The sequence below is a fragment of the Schistocerca gregaria genome, chromosome 6 (genome assembly GCF_023897955.1).
Source record: "Schistocerca gregaria isolate iqSchGreg1 chromosome 6, iqSchGreg1.2, whole genome shotgun sequence".
Classification (NCBI taxonomy): Eukaryota; Metazoa; Arthropoda; class Insecta; order Orthoptera; family Acrididae; genus Schistocerca; species Schistocerca gregaria.
The window spans coordinates 490,021,723-490,040,652 of record NC_064925.1 but is presented as its reverse complement, the minus strand read 5'-3'; the positions used below and the strand labels follow the sequence as shown (position 1 = coordinate 490,040,652).

General features: G+C 39.8%; 1 protein-coding gene across 1 annotated transcript in view; it reads right to left on the bottom strand.

Annotated features, from left to right (window-relative positions):
• Positions 1-18,930, bottom strand: part of LOC126278078 (vacuolar protein sorting-associated protein 51 homolog) — a 106,232-nt gene that overhangs the window by 75,152 nt on the left and 12,150 nt on the right. The window contains exons 2-3 of the mRNA XM_049977914.1: positions 8,718-8,852; positions 8,538-8,639 (exon numbers count right to left, since the gene is read on the bottom strand). Coding sequence (XP_049833871.1) covers positions 8,538-8,639; positions 8,718-8,852 — 237 coding nt within the window. The remainder of the gene's footprint in view (positions 1-8,537; positions 8,640-8,717; positions 8,853-18,930) is intronic.

Here is an 18,930-nt window from a genome sequence, read left to right as displayed (position 1 = left end):
CACTCTCTCAAATATCCCTTTTGTCATTGACCAAAGAGATAAGTAACTAGAAACCTATAAAAAAGTTCTTCCATAGTTTCTATGGGGTTCTATACACCAATGATTTTATGTACTTCCAGAGAGAAAAATTCATAGGAGTGAGGTCTGATGATCATTCTGGCCAGGAACAAGATCTCTCCTTCCAGTTCAATGATGATGACAATGATACTGATGTCTGCTATTCAGACGGTCATGTACGATAAAATTAAAGAGCAAGGAGTGAACCACTGTATTGGAACCTCCATATGCCTGCAAATTCATGTATATGAATAAGGCTTCAAAGATGTTGGCAATACACTTACTGCAAGGACCACTGAGATTTGCAAATTCCATTCACTACCTTTGATTATTTTAGTGGCTAAAAAACTGCTATACAAATAAAAGTCACAAGAAATTTAATTATAGTGTACCTCCAGCTATAGTATTACAATATACCTGTTCACTGCAGTTAGTTGTCAAACAGTGGACAACAAAGGTTGGCACTGTTGTATTATATAATGGGCATTCGAAGAGAGACAGCCAGAGGTATAATTATGGAAACCAGTACCTTTATGTTAGAAGTATTGACCCTGGCTGTTGAGACACTTGTCCCACTGTGACACAAGGCAGTGAATGGCTGTCTCATAAAATTCCTGGGACTGTGATGTTAACCAGTTCTGCACATACAGCTAGACGTCGTTGACTGAGGTGAATTGTTTGCCCCCTCAGAGCATTTTTAAGGGGACCAAAAATGGCCGCCTTCTGATTCACTTCCTGCAGCCTGGAACAACAGTGAATTCCCAGCATTACTCGCAAACCTTGACCACCCTTCACCAAGAATCAAATCAAAACAACCAGGCAATCTCACCCATTGGGTCATTCTGCTCCACGACAATGCAAAGCCTCATATGGTTAACACAATCAAGGCACTCCTGCAGAAATTCAAATGGGAGGTTCTCGGCCACCCTCCATAGAGTCCGGACCTCTCTCTCTCTGTGTTTAGGTCATTTTTGGTCCCCTTAAAAAGGGTCTGAGGGGTAAACAATTCACCTCAGACAATGACATCCAGCTGTACGTGTGGAACTGGTTAACATCGCAGCCCCGGGAATTTTATGAGACAGCCATTCACCACCCTGTGTCACAGTGGAACAAGTGTCTCAAAGCCAGGGTCAATACTTCTAACATACAGGTACTGGTTTCTGTAATTATGCCTCCGCTCCTTTCTTTTTGAACGCCCCACATAGTAAACAATAGTCAATATTTTATAAAGTGCTGATTTATAAATAATATCCATGAGCTTTTAATCAATTTACAGAAAAAACAATAACTAATTTCATTACTTAATTTTATTAAAAAGTTTGTTACTCTAAATTTGTGTACCAAATGCAACTTACCCTACACTTAAATTTTGCTATAATGCCAGTTCAGTCACATATGGGAAACACCGTATTTGTTGAAAAATATTTAGCAACATAATACTTAGTTAATTCAGTAAGATTTATGTATTATGTAGACATCTTTCTTCCATAATACAAGTATTATAAAAAAGTCATTTTCGATCAAATAAAAAAGAGAAAATTTTCTTCACCACTGTTTTTTGTTGATCAGCTATTACTAAACAAATTGTCTAGAAAACACTATGTTGTCAAAATAGACAAATGTGTAAACAGGCAAAGAAATAAGAAATGTCAGTGTGAATGATGACTGAACTGTTCTCAAACCTATTAACTAAACAAGAGGCTCAAGTGAGGCTGCAAGTCTTCCAACTTTAATCTAAGATGACTCCAATAGCTTCACTCTTTCAAAAATGGTGTACAAAAGGATCCAGACAACCCAAGGGGTTCAAGAACACTCTCACAAAACGGGAAGAAAGTGCATATTAAGGCTAGTAGTAGTAGTAGTAGTAGTAGTAGTAGTAGTAGTAGTAGCAGTAGTAGTCAGAGAGTTAGAGAGACCAATAGGTCCACCTGCTAGGAGTAACTACAGGGGACAATCGTCTGAACTAGTAAAAAACTCCCTCAATAGTGCCTACCAAATAAGCAGTATTGCCTACCAAGTAAGCAGTATTCTTAAGGGAAATCCAGAGACAAGCAATACGAGGTGCATTCAAGTTCTAAGGCCTCAGATTTTTTTCCTCCGGACTGGAAAGAGATAGAGACATGTGCATTGTTTTAAAATGAGGCCACGTTCATTGTCAATATGTCCCAGAGATGGCAGCACTGTACAGCAGATGGAATTTTACCGCCAGCGGCGAGAATGAAAACTGTTTTAAATGCTTAAAATGGTGACTTTTTCCTTACTTGAACAGCATGCAATCATTCGTTTCCTGAATTTGTGTGGTGTGAAACCAATTGTAATTAATCGACAGTTGAAGGAGAGATGTGATGCTGGAGTTATGGACGTGTCGAAAATCAGAACGGATTTACAAAGCATCTCTCGTGCGAAACTCATCTTGCCCTTTCCTCGCACAGTATCCTTCAAACCACGGATGAAGGGCAAAAGGTAGTTTCCATATCCTTAGATTTCTGGAAAGCATCTGACACAGTACCCCACTGCACACTGTTAACAAAAGTCCAAGTATACAGAATAGGTTGCCAGATGTGTGACTGGCTTGAAGACATATTAAGTAATAGAATCCAGTACATTTTCCTTGATGGCGAGTGCCCTTCAGAGACAAGGGTACCATCAGTGGTGCCCCAGCGAAGTGTGATAGGACTGCTCTTGTTCTCTATATACATAAAAAATTCGGCAGGTAGGGAGAGCAGCAAGCTGTGATTGTCTGCCGATTACACTGCTAGCATAAGGGAAAGTGTTGTCAGTGAGTGATTGTAGGAGGTTACAGGATGACTTAGACAGACTATCTATTTTGGGATGAATAGTATCTTTCTCTAAATGTAAAGAAATGTAAGTTAATGTGGGTGAGTAAGAAAAACAATCCTGTAATGTTTGAACACAATATTAGTAATGTGCAATCTCATCAGTTAAATACAGGGTGGTTATAACTAAACTGACAGTGTCCCGAGTGCTGTGCTGTGGGCTGAAACATCAAATGTATGTTCATTAATGATCGCATTTGTGAAGTATGCTGCAAAAAGTAATAGTTCCACTTTCTGCCACCATGTGAAAATGTAGCATTGTAAGCAGTCGGACTGTGAACTGTTTCCTGTTTTGACGTCAGTATGCTGTTTGTTGCTCATAAACGTGTGCTGTTTACTTTTGAGAAGTGACAGTTGGTGTAAAGGGTTAAGAAGGTTGAGGTTTTCCATACAAAACACAATGATTAGTGAGAATAAACACACTGTACTGCTGACACGATTGTTTCATCAGAACAGTAGCAATAGCAGTGCTGCATTGTGGGAATATCGCTGACAGAAACAGCTGCAAAATGGCCCTGTGTCAATAAATGTGCTAAAGAATGTGATTAAGAATCTGAAGGAACATGTGAATTAAGTGGTGCAGCAGGGAGAGGGAGGCGACCTATTCCCGTGGCAAATGCTGATGAAGTTGCTGTAACTATATCCAACTGTGCAACACATGTCTCAAATTCTGCAGCCTGTGCCTGAGCTGTGTCATGGAACTTGTTTCTCCCTGGTCAGCTGTTCAAAAGATTTTGTGGTGCATTTCACACTGGTATCCTTACAGAATGTGCACCAAATGGAGCCCCAAGATAGGCTACAATGCTGTGGCTTTGCCCTTCATTTTTTGGCACGCATGGAAATGATGACACATGGCCGAGGAATATTCTTTGGTTGGATAAGGTACATTTTACTCTGCACAGTGCCATGAATATACAAAATTGTCATTTATGGGATTCTACTCCATCACATGTGGTGCAGAAGCACCCACTGCACTCAGCATTTGTGACTGTGCAGTACGATTTCACAAGCTTCTTCATTCTCAGTCCATTCTTCTTTGATGAGATGACACCTTGCAGGCCTGTTATGTGTACAGTGACATCTGCAAGTTAAATAGACCCCCTTGTGCAACACATGATTCCAGCTTTGCAAGAATGCAACTGTGTCCACACCCCTACTTTCAAGCAAGATGGGGCAACACCACATTTTGCTTACTACGTGAAATATCTGTTTCAAGAAACCTACAATAATGATCACATCATCTCTAGGTAATCTCAAGATGTGTTGGCTTCCAGAACCCCCCCCCCCCCTACCTAAATCCATGTGACATCTGGTTGTGGGGATAGGTGAAAGATCATGTCTTCTAGGGATGCATCCAGGCTCTTCCTCATCTGAAGCATATGACGACATTTCACTCTAATTAAACTGGATATCTTACAACAACTGTCGACCATGCCGTGATATGGATGCAGCATGTTGGTGTGTTGGGAGACCATATGGAACACATTGGAACTCATGATCATATCCCAGTAAACATGCTAGAATCACTGTCATAATGTCTTTGATTATTTCTTCTCTTTTCTTACACCCATACCACATTCTGACTAGTTACTGTGCCATATTTTTACCTAGTGGCAGAAACTGGTACTATTATTTTTTTTCAGCATACTTCATGAGTGCACCAGTTACTGAACATACCTATGATGTTTCAGTGTCCTCTAACATATAGGCCTATAGCCTGCAGAGTAGCACTCGGCACAACATTACTTTAATTATAACCACCCAGTACCTATGCATAATGCTATAAAGCGGTATGAAACAGAATGAGCAGGTAAGGTTATTGTAGGGAAGGCAAATGGTCAACTCTGGTTTATTGGGAGAGTTCTAGTAAAATGTAGTTTATCTATAAACAAGTCTGTTTATAGAACACTGCTACAGCCCTTTCTTCAGTACTGCTGGGGGATCCCTGCCATACATAGAAGTGATTGAGAGCCTTGCTGCTAGATTTTTTAGCAGTAGATTCAATCAAGATGTGAGTATTACAGATAGACTTCATGAACTCAAACAGGATTCCCTAGAGAGAAGATGAATTTATTTCTGTGAAACACCATTGAGAAAATTTAGTGAAATGGCATTTGCAATTGACTGCACTACAATTCCACTACCACCAACATACACTTTGCTTAAAGACCACGAAGGCAAGGCAATAAAAATTTGGGATCTCATGGAACTGTACAACAGTTGTTTATCCCTCAGTCCATTTGTGAGTAGGACAGGAAAGGGAATGACTACTAGTGGTACAGCATACCCTTTGCTGTGCACCATACAGTGACTTAAGGAGTATGTAGATGACTGAAAACAGCACTGTAATCCAATACCTAATATCTTCCTGAGGCCTTTTTATGGCAACTGTTTCTGAAATACAGAGGTGCCAAATAACTAAAACCACACATGCAACTGGAGAAACAAAAGACATCAACTTTTGACAGCACAAAGGATAACAATCATAATACATTTGGACATTTGCATCACAACATAAGAAGCTTGTCAAGTAAGATAGATGACCTTCTCATATCAGTCCTCCTAGTGTTACTTCCTGATGTATCATAATACAGCAATGAATACCTTCCATTTGGTCCTACTGACAGTCAAATATTGCACTTCACTCCTATTTTACCAGCTTTGAGAGGTCCTTCCTGTGCCATTCTTTTCCGGGTCTTTTTTGGGTAGCCATGACTGCATGTTCCTTGTAGGTAACAATCCATTGTTGCCTTTTCAACAACTCCATGTCATTTGTGTATTGTGTAACAAATCCACCTCCATTTCCAAGTGCTTACAGATTGGTCATTAGTTTGTTATCTCCCACAATTTGTCATTTGATATTACATCTGGTCACATCATACTTATAAACTGCCAAGGATACTAGCTAATGAAGACTTGCAGTAGATTTACAATCATGTTTGTTACCTTTCATGTTTTGCAGTTATGTAGGAGGACTTGACTTTTATGTTGTTATTGAACAGTTGCAGCTTGTTTGATATTGAGATGTTCTTATTAAGCTAGAGAGGGTATAGTTGGACAAAGGCTCCATTTGCCTTATGTACCCATTTCATTGCATCCTCCTCTGCCCCTCCACATTTCTAGATGGTACTTCCTAGATACACAAAAGAGTCTATGTGTTTCAATTCCTCTCCATACACTGATAGTTTTTCCTGTTTTTCAGGTAAAATTCTGATTTTCTTGGTTTTCTGAACATTTACTTTTAGTCCTCCAATTTCAGCTTCCTCTTGTAGCTTTGTCAGCTTTACTCCCATGTCACAATATTTTTGTGAGAGCAGATGGTTATCATCAGCAAAATCAAAACATTCTAGCCTGTCTTGCATCACCCATTGAATACCTGTTCTCCAACCATCAAAAACTCTTCATTACATTGACCAGCACCTGCAAAAACAATGTAGGCAATAGAACACATCTTTGTCTCCCCCCTACAGTTGTTTGGATAGGTTCAGTAAATTTCCTGTTGTGTAGCACCCTACTTTAATGCTCCTTACACACTGCTTTAACAATATTTATAAACTTTGTGGTCCACATTCTTCCAAGGTATGCCACCCGAATCCCCTACTAAGAGAGTCAAACACTCTCTTGAAATCAATGAATGTAAGGTAGAATGTGCTCTGCCAGTCTGCACTCTGCTCAAGTATTGTACATGGAGTGCTGACGAGTGTGACACAGCTTCGGTGATCTCTCAATCCAGCTTGCTCTTTTCTTAGCTGTGCCTCTACAAAGTCTTTAATAAGATTTAGCAATAATCTACATAGTACTTTACTTGGTAGAGATAGGAGGGTGAAGCCTCTGCTGTTATTACAGTTGATAGTATTCACAATTTAATAATCAGCCCCTCTTTGCAATTTTTTGGTAGTTTCTCCTATGTTCATATCATCTTAAACAATGGATAAGGTAAATTCATTGTGGTGCCAATGTCTGCTTTAAGTACCTCAAGTGCAATACTGCCCATTCCGGGAGCCTTCCTGTTCCTCGTTTGTTTGAGGGTTGTTTTGAATTAAGCCTTAATTGGTATGTTTGACTTGATTCTCTCATTGGCATTCGCCACATCCCATTGTCTCGCCACCTCTTCAGATTGCTATCAGTTCAGGGCTTCAGAAAAATGTTCACTCCATCTTCTAATTTGGTCTCCTTCTGTCATCAACAATTGATCCTCCTTACTCTTCAAAGGTCCATTTTTGTTGAAAACTTGTTGACAACATTCTAGTGATGCTGTACAGTTCTTTAGCTTCAGCTCTTGCTGCAGCTGTCTCTGGTTTCAGCGCGTTTATCCATCCTCTTTCATCATTCCTCATACTCCTCTATATTACAGTCAGTAGCAGCATGCTTACAAATTATTAGTTTTCTGTTGCCTTGTTTTACTCATACTTAATGTTTCCTTAATCTCCTCTCTACATGTACTCTCAGACATCTAATCTTTCTTCAAACAGTTTTTAAAGCAAAGGATCTGTTCACTAACATTGCAATACAAGCCCTTGACCTCAGTCAATGTAGTATCAATATTACTTAGCTCATTTTCCTGTGCTTCTTGCAGTGCCACACAGCAGTTTCTTAGCTCAGTGAAGAATTCTTCTCACCTTGCTGTTATTCTAAGTTTTCCCACATAGTATTTTTTGTTCCATCATTCGAACTTCTTATTTGTAGCCACAATTTTCAGTCTAAAAATTGCAATAAGGAGCTGATGATCACTGCCAACATCAGCTCCATATTTAATCCTAATATCTATCAACAACTCTCTAAATTTTTTTTCTCAGCGCTATATGATCAAGTAGATTTTCCACTCTGTGATCAAAGGACATCAATGTAACCTTATGGCAATAATTGTATCACAGTATGAAACTGAAAAATCTAAAGGTATTTCTACAGCTGTGCTGTGCATAACAGATCATCATCATGACAGAAAGGTAACACATGTCTCGATGTATACAGATTAATATCACAACATTATGAAAAGGATAGTTGATACCATATAGCCAGCCAGAGACTGTGATTTTGTGTGTGTGTGTGTGTGTGTGTGTGTGTGTGTGTGTGTGTGTGTGTGTGTGTAGTCAAATTCTGACGAAGACCTTTTTGACCCCAAGCTTACTTGTTTGACGGTCTTTTTGGATGGTCTTTTTGTTGTCCCTATCTGCGACTCAGCATCTCTGCAATATGGTGAGTAGCAACTATCCTTTTCACAATACTGTCTTGGATTTTCCATTGTTCAAGTTAGCACACGTTACTGTAAATGTACTATATGGAAAGGGCAGGTAGTTATGCACACAATAATTGGAAAAAAATCCCATGCTAGAGACCTCCATGAGTCGTGAACTGTAAAAGTCTTTCGCTGCTGTGCTTCAGTATCAGGCTTGGAAACAAACAAGTTAGCAGTTGTTATAGTGCACATCCTCCTCTCCCTTCCACCTAAAGTCTATAAACTTCATTAAGCAGTTACAGAGATTACTAAGAAGATTTAGTGCAAATATGTGGGAAGCACATATGGGTTTGAGTAACATGGTGCAAAGCAATACAAAATAAAGATGGAAATTCTCCCTTTTGCTCAACTCTGAAAGCACGCAAAATAAAATACACCTTTAGTTATTATTACAAACATGTATATACCTGCAGTGTACATGATATTTGCTCTGAGAATGATGTTATAGATTCCATGTTGGTAGAAAGCAGATCCATTTCATCTTCCATTTTTTTGAAATCAGTTTTCATCTGAAATAAATAATGGTAATTATTAATGGTTATTATTAATAATTCAATGAGGAGTATGAAATACTGAAGTGCACTTACCTTTTTAATAGTATCTGTAGCAGATATAAATTTGTTGTAGTTTTCATAAACAAGAGTCTGCATATCAGAATGTAAGACTTGTGTATCTTGAACAATTTCAATTTCCTGGTCCATTATTTGTTTTAGCGTGCATTCCTGAAATCATTGTTGCAAATAAGTTATAGAGCTGCTTACTTGGGAAGTTTTTATAAAATATGCACCAATATCATCATTCAGATAACGACCACATGCAACAGTTCGTAAACCTTGTTCAATATCAAATGATGACATAGTCATATAGTCACATACCCATAATTTATTTATTTATTTATTTACTTATTTATTGGTAGTTGGCCTTGGGCACAGAAACATATGTTTACACACTTAATATTTACATAAGAAAACAGTGATGCACAGAACACACACAGTCCTAATATGAACAAACAGTAAAGTGAAGCTTCCTGGAAGATTAAAACTGTGTGCTGGACTGAAATTCGAACTGAGGACCTTCGCCTTTTGTGTGTGAGTGCTCTAATGACTGAGCTACCCTTCCCGAGAGTTTTACAGGATAACTTCTGTGAAGTTCTAAAGGTAGGGCATGAGATACTGTTGGAAGTAAAGCTATGAGGATGAGACATGAGTTGGTCATTGGAGTACTTGCCCATGAAAGGCAAAGGTCTCAAGTTCAAGTGTTGGTCCACCACTCAGTTTCAATTTGCCAGGTAGTTTCATATTAGTGCACACTCTTCTGCAGAGTTAAAATTAATTCTGAAAACAATCCCTTAGCCTGTGGCTAAGCCATCTCTCCACAATATCTTTCTTCCAGGAATTCTACTCCTCCAGGTTTCACAGGAGAACTTCTGTGAAGTTTGGCAAGTAGGAGACATGGTACTGGCAGAAGTAAAGCTTTGAGAAGGTGAATCATGCCTGGGTAGCTCAGTCGGTAGAGTAATTGCTCACAAAAAGGTAAAGGTCCCAAGTTCAAGGATTGGTCTGGCAGATGGTTTTAATCTGCCAAGAAGTTTCATATCAGCACACGCTCTATTGCAGAAACAAATACTCATTTTGGAAACAATCCCCCAGCCTGTGGCTAAGCCATGTCTCTGCAATATCTTTTCTTCCAGAAGTGCTACTCCCGCAAGTTTCACAGGAGAACTTCTGTGAAGTTTGGAAGGTAGGAAATGAGGTACTGGTGGAAGTAAAGCTAAGAGGATGGGTCGTCAGTCCGGCTTGGGTAGCTCAGTTGGAAGAGCACTTGTAGCAAAAGGCAAATGTCCCGAGTTTGTGTCTTGGTCCAGCACACAGTTTTGAGTTTCCAGGAAGATTCATATCAGTACACACTCTGGTGCAGAGTGAAAATGCATTCTGGAAACAGTAAAGTGTAGCCAGTGAATTCAATCAAGAAGGAAACTTTCACATGGAATGGTCAGGAACATATAGGCTACACATGAACGTGCCTTCTCACACGTACTTAAATGACTGTCTTGTAATCTCACTTGGCATACTGATTAATCAATCAATACAATTGTGCATATGTCTGATGAGGTCACTAGGTGTTGAATAGAGGAATATATCCTCCATTGCCAGGTCATACGGCAAAATACCTGTGCAAATTTAAAGGCTGTCATCAACCCCCTCAGCCTCACTTATCACAACCAGCTAAAGTCCCTAGTATGCCTATTGAAAATGACCTTGTGCTAAATGGTGCTAATGGTGATTTGGACTTTGTTGTTACCTTTGATTGGCTTTTAGCTTACAGACAGACTTGCTTGTCTGCTTAATGTGGGGCAGCCTTCGCTAAACATTCAATTGAAAGCTATATTTTCTGTAAACAAACCAATCGCATATGGGTACACGGTGAGCATGGTTCACATTTGAGTGCAGTTGAACCTATAAATGAGGGTGGCAAAAAAAAAAAGGACGAAGACATAGAATAACATTGCCATGGGCAGTGCTTGTGTAGTATGCATTCCCATCGCTAGGCATGTATAGCGCAACTCATTGCCAGTTCAATGCTGCCTGTGCTGATGACCTGCCTTGTTCTGTTCATCTGCAGTGATTGTTTTTGCTAGTGCTGTTTTGTTCTTGTTTCATTATTTAAGTGAACAGTATGCAGCTGTGAAATTTTGTTTTCTACTTCGTAAAAATGCAGCTGAAACTGTTTTAAATATTGGAAACAGCTAACCAAGATGATACTATGAGAAAAACTCAAGTGTACCAGTGGTTTGCTTGATTTAAAAATGGTGACATGTCAACTGATGACAAACCTTATTCTGGATGTTCATCAACTGCCCGAATCGATGAAAACATTGAAAAAATTTGAGAGCTTGTGCTCACAGACTGTCAACAGACAATTGAGCAACTGTCAGAGATTAGAGGGTTACTTTGGGCCTCAGTTCAGTGAATTTTAATGGAAGAGTTGGGAATGAAACAGGTTACTGCCAATTTTGCTCCTCAGGTTCTGATGACAGTCACAAGGAACGTTGAGTTGAAACTGTTGTGCTTTGAAACAACAGCTTAAAACTGATCCAGATTTTCAGTCAAAGATCATTACTGCCTATGAGTCATGGTGCTATGGCTGTAATCCAGAAACAAAGCAACAGTCTAGCCAATGGAAGACAACATCATCACCCCACCCAAAAAACTGTCATCAAGTCAAATCAAACATCAAAACAATTCTGTGGGAACCCCTTTCTCATCAAGTTCCTCAACTGTGGAGCCATAATCAGTGTACAGTGCCTGAAGACACTTTGCGGTAACTGCAAAGTGCCATATGGTCAAAATGCCCGTTCAGACTGAATCATCCTGTTGCACGATAGTAGCCACCCTCCAACTGCCAATCAGACAAAGGCTACACTTCAGTGATTTGGTTGGGAAATGCTGCAACATACTCCGTACAGCATGGATCTCTCACCATCTGATTTTGACATCTTTGGCGACCTGAAGAAAGACGTATGTGAATCTCTGTTTCAGTTGGATGAGTAAATGCAAAAGTGGGGGTGGTTTTGGATCTGTCAGCAACTTACCACATTTTAGAAAATGGGGAGTGACCATCTCATCTCCCAATGGGATAAATGTCTTAAAGCGAATGGTGACTACTTTTGAATGAAACCATTTCATAGACTTATTGTGGAGGGTTTTTTTGACTGCCTCTTACATATAAACACTTCCTCTTTCCTTATATTATCTATTTTTATTGTATTGTGATGACAAATTCTATATCATTGTGAGAAGAATGAATGAATGAATGAATAAATAGATGTATCTCTGTTAATTGACTGATGCTTCTTACTGACTGCTACAAGAGCATCTACAGTTATTCAGCATCTCTACCTTACAGAAACAGCATCCTAAAAAGGACTAGTGAAAATACAGTAAATCACAGGGATCTGACAACTGCTCTGGTTATAATGAATGCACATGGAAATTAGGTGGGCAAGTAACCTCTTATCAGAAACATTCAGATGCTGACCATTCCACGTGTCATGTGACTGTGCGAGGGGCGACATCCGCACATTGCTGTGGGACTCGTATACCTAGGATTTAGAAAACTTAAAATTATATTTGGAATGTGTAATGTACATTAAGGAGAACTATGACAACTATGAACAGTATGAAATGTGCCAAAATCTCAATACCAGGAAGAAACATGGTATATCACCATTCTATTGGCTCTGTACTAAAACAGACAATTGTTTTAAGTACAAATCAATAAAACTCCTGAAGGTTATAGCTCAGCATATCTGGAACTTACCGCTTCAGTAACTCAAAGGTTAAAAAAGTTTATTTTAGAACTGTGTTTATGGAGTACATGAATCACATGAGTCAATCATCCATGCACTTGGTGACTAATGAAAGATGTCTACAATAATAGGTGCATTTCTATGTGATGAATGTTACAAATAAAAACAGTTATATATCTGCAACAAGAAATCTTCTTTTAACTTGATAATGTGTTAATCTGTGACTTAAAAATGGTCACCTAACCAAAGCTGGTTATCTGTGAATTAATATACATTACAACAGCTTTAGGTGCTTCCATGATGCCAGTCTTCAAATAGACTGAAACTGTTTACAGAAAATGATAAAAAATGCTAACATTTTTTGCAGCAAATTTGGTATTATGATGTGTCCATCAGACAAGTCAAGAGACATGATCCATAGAGTAATGGGGTAGGATCAGTAGGTGCATAGGGGAAGACATGGTTCTATATTTTCATCAACATTTACATACATATTCCACAGGCTACCACATGATGCACAGTGGAGGGTGCCTTATACCATAACATTCCCTTTCCTATTCCACTTGCAAATCGAGTGAGGGAAAAATAGCTGTATGTATGCCTCCACACAAGCACTAATTTCTCTTATCTAGTCTTGATAGTCCTTAAGCAAAATGCATTGTGTTGATGCATAAGTTGGTGGCGTTTTTCCATAAGTTTAATAAACACAACAGATACGCATAACAGAGAGTTCACTATTTACAACAGACTGTCAACTTTGGGATAACTTTTTGATTTCACAACTGTAGAAATCAGATAATTTTGAGATGATGAACTCATCAAGCTATGTTTGGAGTGCATTTTCATCTAGGAAGGAAATTTCTTGAAGGTTGTATGAAAGAGGGTGCAAAAGGTGAATATCTGAGGGTGAGAGATCAGGTGAATAAGGTGGGTGTGGAATGACCTCCAAATCCAACACCTGCACAGTGTTTTTGTCAGTGTAGCAGAATGTGGGTGGGCATTATTGTGGAGCAGCATCACTTCGAGCAGTCTTCCTGGTCGGTGTTCTTAAATTGTGCCTGCAAGACGTCTCAGTTGTTGGCAGTAAATGTCAACAGTGGTTGTCATGCCTCAGAGAAGCAATTTGTAGTACACCACACTGCCACTCACCCACCAGATGCATAACGACATTATCTATCATTAATGCTTGCAGGTGTTTGTATGGGGAGTTGCTGCTTGTGTGGGCTCAGCCATTCCTTTCCTTTCCTTTCCTTGTGTGAGCATAAAGACACCATTTCTTGTCAGCAGTAACAATACAACATAGGAATGGTCAGTGTTTTCATAAGCAAACTGATGATGAGCAAGCAGAGGTGAGCATATGACCACCTGCAGATTTTTGTAATTTTAGATTAGGGCATGTGGTACCCACACACCTGATTTTTGAACCTTACCCACTGCAAGAAAATGTTGTGCAATGGTGGGTTGATCACAGTCCTTCAAAATTTGCCAGTTCTTGAGTACACTAACGTGGTTCATTGTGGAATAATGTATTTATAAATGATCTTCATCAAACCGCAAAGGTCTTCCTGAATGTGGAGAATCACTAACGTCAAACGACTCTGCTTAAAACACGAAAACCATTTTCTTGTCATGCTTTGTCCTATGGCATTATCCCCATACATTTCTGCCTGCCTCTGCTGCTGTCACCCCTCTGTTGAACTTAAACAGAAGAATATGTCACAAATGTTCCAATTTCTCCACCTGGCACTCCATTTTCTAGCATCCACAGTTCCACTCACTATCTCCAAATGAGAAAATGGCAATATGTAAACTCATATAGCAACAGTGAACTACAAATAACACTTGACAATCGATAAACAAGCTTATAGCAACTGGAACACCAACATGCGAAACATAAACACAATATACTAATGCACCAACCTAATACCTTGGTGACAGTAGAATCATTCTGCCGTCACCCTCAAATGCCGGTTCTCTAACTTTTCTGAATTGTGTTTTGCAAAAAGAATGTCGTCTTCCCTCCAGGGATTCCCATGTGAGTTCACAAAGCCTCTCCATAATAGTCACATGTTGATCAAACCTATTGGTAAAAACATCTAGCAGCATGCCTCTGAGTTGCTTTGAAGTCTTTCTTCAATCCGACTTGGTGAGGTCAAGCAGTACTAAAGAATGGGTCACATTAGTGTTTTATACATGGTCTCATTTATAGATAAGCTACACTTTCTTAAGAGTGCCTCAATAAATCAAAGTTAATCATCTTTCCTGCTACCAACCTCACAAGCTCTTTCCATTTCATATCGCTTTGCAACGTGACACCTGTATCTTCAATCAGCATGTCTACATACTGTATTCAAACATTACAAGATTTTTTAATACTCATCAGCATTAATTCACATTTTTTTCTACATTTAGAGCAAGCTGCCATTCATCACACCAAATAGAAATTCTAAGTCAGCCTGTATCATCCTACAGCCACTCAATCACACTTCCCTGTACACTATAGCACCATCAGGAAACAATAGCAGATTGCTGCTCACACTTTCTGTCAGACCATTTATGTGTATAGAGAAGAACAGTGGTCATATCACACTCACACGGGGACTCCTGGTGATACCTTTGTCTCTGATCGACACTTGCCATTCAGAACAATATATTAAGTTGTACAATTTAAGACATATTCGAGCCACTCATATATCTGGGCACCTATTCTGTATGCTTGGGCTTTCGTAACAGTCTGCAGTTGAGTACTGTGTCACATACTTTCCAGAAATCTCGGAGTATGGAATCTGCCAGTTTCCCCTTCAGCCACAGTTCACAGAATTTCATGAGAGAAAAGGACTAGCAGAGTTTTGCACAATCGTAAATGCATTCTCAATCCTTGCTGTTTTGTGGACAGCAGCTTTCCTGTCTCAAGGAAATTTACTATATTCACACATTGAATATACCCCAGAAATATGCAGAAAAACAATGTTAAGGACACTGGTCTGCAATTTTGCAAGTCAGTTCTTTCTTCCTTATTATACTAAGGAGATGCCTGTGCTTTTCTCCAGTCACTTGGGGCATTGTACTGGCGAGAGTTTCATAATAAATGCTAACTCAGTAAGGGGTCAATGTTGAAGTGTACACTCTACAAAGCCAAGCTGGGATTCCATTCAGACCAGGCAACTTATTTGTTTTCAACACTTCAGTTTAAACTTCCTTGCAGATTAAAACTGTGAGTCGTACCAAGACTCAAAATTGGGACCTTTGCATTTCTTGGACAATTGTTCTGCTGACTGAGCCACCAAGCAAGACTCAAGACCTATGCTCACAGCTTTACTTCTGAATGCACCACATCTCCTTCCTTTCAAACTTCACATAAGTTCTCCTGCAAAAGTTGTGGTATTAGCACCCCTGGAAGAAAGGATATTTGGAGACATAGCTTTGCTACAGCCTGAGGGATGTTTCCAGAATGAAATTTTCACTCTGCAGTGTAGTGTGCACTTATATGAAGCTTCCTGGGAGATTAAAACTGTGTTCAGGGCTAAGACACTGGCAGAAGTAAGGATGAGTCGTGAGTCATGTTTGTGTGGCTCAGTCGGTAGAACAGTACGAAGTTCAAGTCTCGGTCCGTCACACAGTTTTAATCTGCCAGGAAGTTTCATATCAGTGCACACCGTGCTGCAGAGTAAAAATTTCATTTTGGAACTCTTTCAGTCACGTCTCAGTTTCAGAGATACCTATTTTTATGTCCTCCATATGGGAGTCTGTGTGATGGTCAAATGGTGGTATGTCTGTGTCATATGATCCTCCAGCATCAATGATTTTGTAAACGTGAAATGTAAAAATGTTGGTTAGGCTATTAATGACACTTCTTGAGGTGAAGGGTGAGGGCATGGGGGAAGGGAGGAAAGAGACAGGAAGGATTATTAGGGTTTAATGCCATTTCAATGATGAGATCATTAGAGACATAACATTAGCTCATATTGGAGGAGGACAGGGAATAAAATTGGTTGTGTCCTATTTCAACGGTACCATCTGGGTATTTGTCTCAAATGATGAATCTGGATGGCTGTATGCTCCTCCTGAAAGTAAAAGAAATTACTTAACCATTTCACCACTTCTCTCAGTAGTGATGGGAAGTGTTGGATACGACGGCTACCCTGCCAGATACATACACCCTTTTGCACATTGCAGTGTTCCAGGTTGCTAGCTACACCTGTAATGCAGTGAGCAACACCAATCCTATGGTTGATCAACACAGGTCATATCTGATGGAGGAACTACTTTTTCTGCACATCCCACAGGTATCAATTCAAGACTATAATGATACCATCTGGTCAGGAAAGCCGACCAGTGACGAGCTCGCTATCCCCAATGGCAGCAGCCAGTCATGCAACTCCAGTGTATTCATCTGTATGGTATTATAACCCATGATTGAGGGCTGCAGAGGCAGACCCACCATGGAGTAAAATTCCAAAGTTATATCAGAGTTGTGACCTACAGTACTTTAGTTACAGTGGATTAACTGAGATGTCATCCTGGAATATGCCTTAGCAGTGACAAACCATTATTGTAACCAGCATAGTTAAATACTGTGTTGCTGTTTGGTCTTAGTCTCAGGCAGAGATTGTATTAATGGAAGTATCACATACTCATGTTCAGAGTTCTATTTGAGATATTGTGAGTTATAATACAATAGAGTTTCTGGGCTTTGACTAATTTATTGTGTAGTGATTTCGGAACACTCCACTAGCAGAGTCATTCAGAGTGACATAAGAGTACTTCACCTGCACTGAGGGCAGCCACAACAGTGGCATATTTGGTATTTTGATTCAGTGCCTATACATCCACTGCATTTCTTCACATATTTGGCGGTACTATGGAGTGCCATTAGAGTGGTTCTGCTTCATGAACACTGGATGGAACTTGTGGATGAGGTATTTTCTATCCAAGATGGCCGCCGAGTGAGATCACAGGTATTTTCTTCGTCCGCTAAAATAACTTATTTAAGAAGAAATAGTGCCAAGTTTAAATATTCTTTGTTTTTATTACTTGCTGTAGTGTCCGTTCTTGTCACACAACTGAATATTAGCGTCCAAGCAGAGCTTGTTCTTGAAAAAACTTGTTCTTTAGCTGAGATCCCGATAATCGCGACATAACCCGTAATTTTGCGTGACATAAACATAACAAATTCTATTCAAGTTTTCTTGATAGTGCAAAAATCGTTTAAAAAAGACAGCTACTAGTTTCATCAGTGTCTATTGTCGCAATAAAAGTGTAATTAAACATTTCTAAATCGTATTTAACTAACACATTTCGTATTGTTTACTAGTTAGATAGACGCGATCTAGGTCTAAATTTTCCGAGTTATAAACGTTTAAAAACCTGACCAAACACGCCTGATAACTTAAATTCTCTAAAAGCAAAGTAATTACAAATTCATTCTTCTGTTTTTGCATCTCTAAATCAGTAGAAAAACAACAACCACCGCACATAAGATCTTTGTGTCGTTTTTTTTGCTTGCAGACATACAATCTCGCGACCTTGACAAATTTAAAACATTCTTTAAACTTAACTATTCTTTCGAAACTGACCATGAGTGAGAAATGTGGGAGCTGTTATAGGGTAGTGAGTAGAGGGATTTGTTGCCAATCTTGTAGGAAATATTTTCACTGGGGGGGATGCAGTGGGGAGAATGTTGGGAGAACAGAAGAGGCTCTCTCCTGGAACTGCAGAGTATGAAGTAGGAACATTTTGATTGGGGAGCAGGAAAGGAAAATCTGTGCCCTTCAGGCACAGTTGGAGGAAGCAAGGAAGGAACTGATAAGGATCAAGGGAAATAGGGGGGAGGAGGGTGGTTGGGAACTGGCAGCTGGTAGGAGGATAGGAAGAAAGAGAACGCGATCTGATAGTTTTATCATCAACACCAAAAACAGGTATCTGCCACTGCCAGAGTTAAGTGGAGAAGAGCCTCAGGTAGAACGAGGAGCAGGAAATGTGCAGCACACTTCAACCGAGGCCAAGAAGCCTAGGAATGTACAAAGTGTTAGGAAGAAGAAAGTGCTGCTGCTAGGTAGTAGCCATGGGCGAGGTGTAGGCCCTCAGTTACAGGAAAGTTTAGGGGCAGCGTACCAGGCCACCAGTATCTTCAAACCAAATGCAGGGCTAAGTCATGTGATAGAGGACCTAGGGTCTTTATGTAAGGATTTTACAAAAGAGGACCATGTAGTGATAGTGGGTGGGGCGGGAAACAGTTTGGACAGGGATGGGGCATATGAAATAGGTGGTGACCTGGACAAGATAGCTTCCCTGACTCATGGCACCAATGTACACTTTGTTGAGCTGTTCCGGCGTCATGATCAGCCACGCCTTGATGGAGCTGTGAGGCGAATCAATGTGGGGCTGGGGATGGCTCTGAGGACGGCCAACTTTGCTCATGTTTCTCTGGTGCCCGTCGGGGCTATCAACAGATGGGGTTTCACTAGGCATGGCCTACACCTAAACAGGAC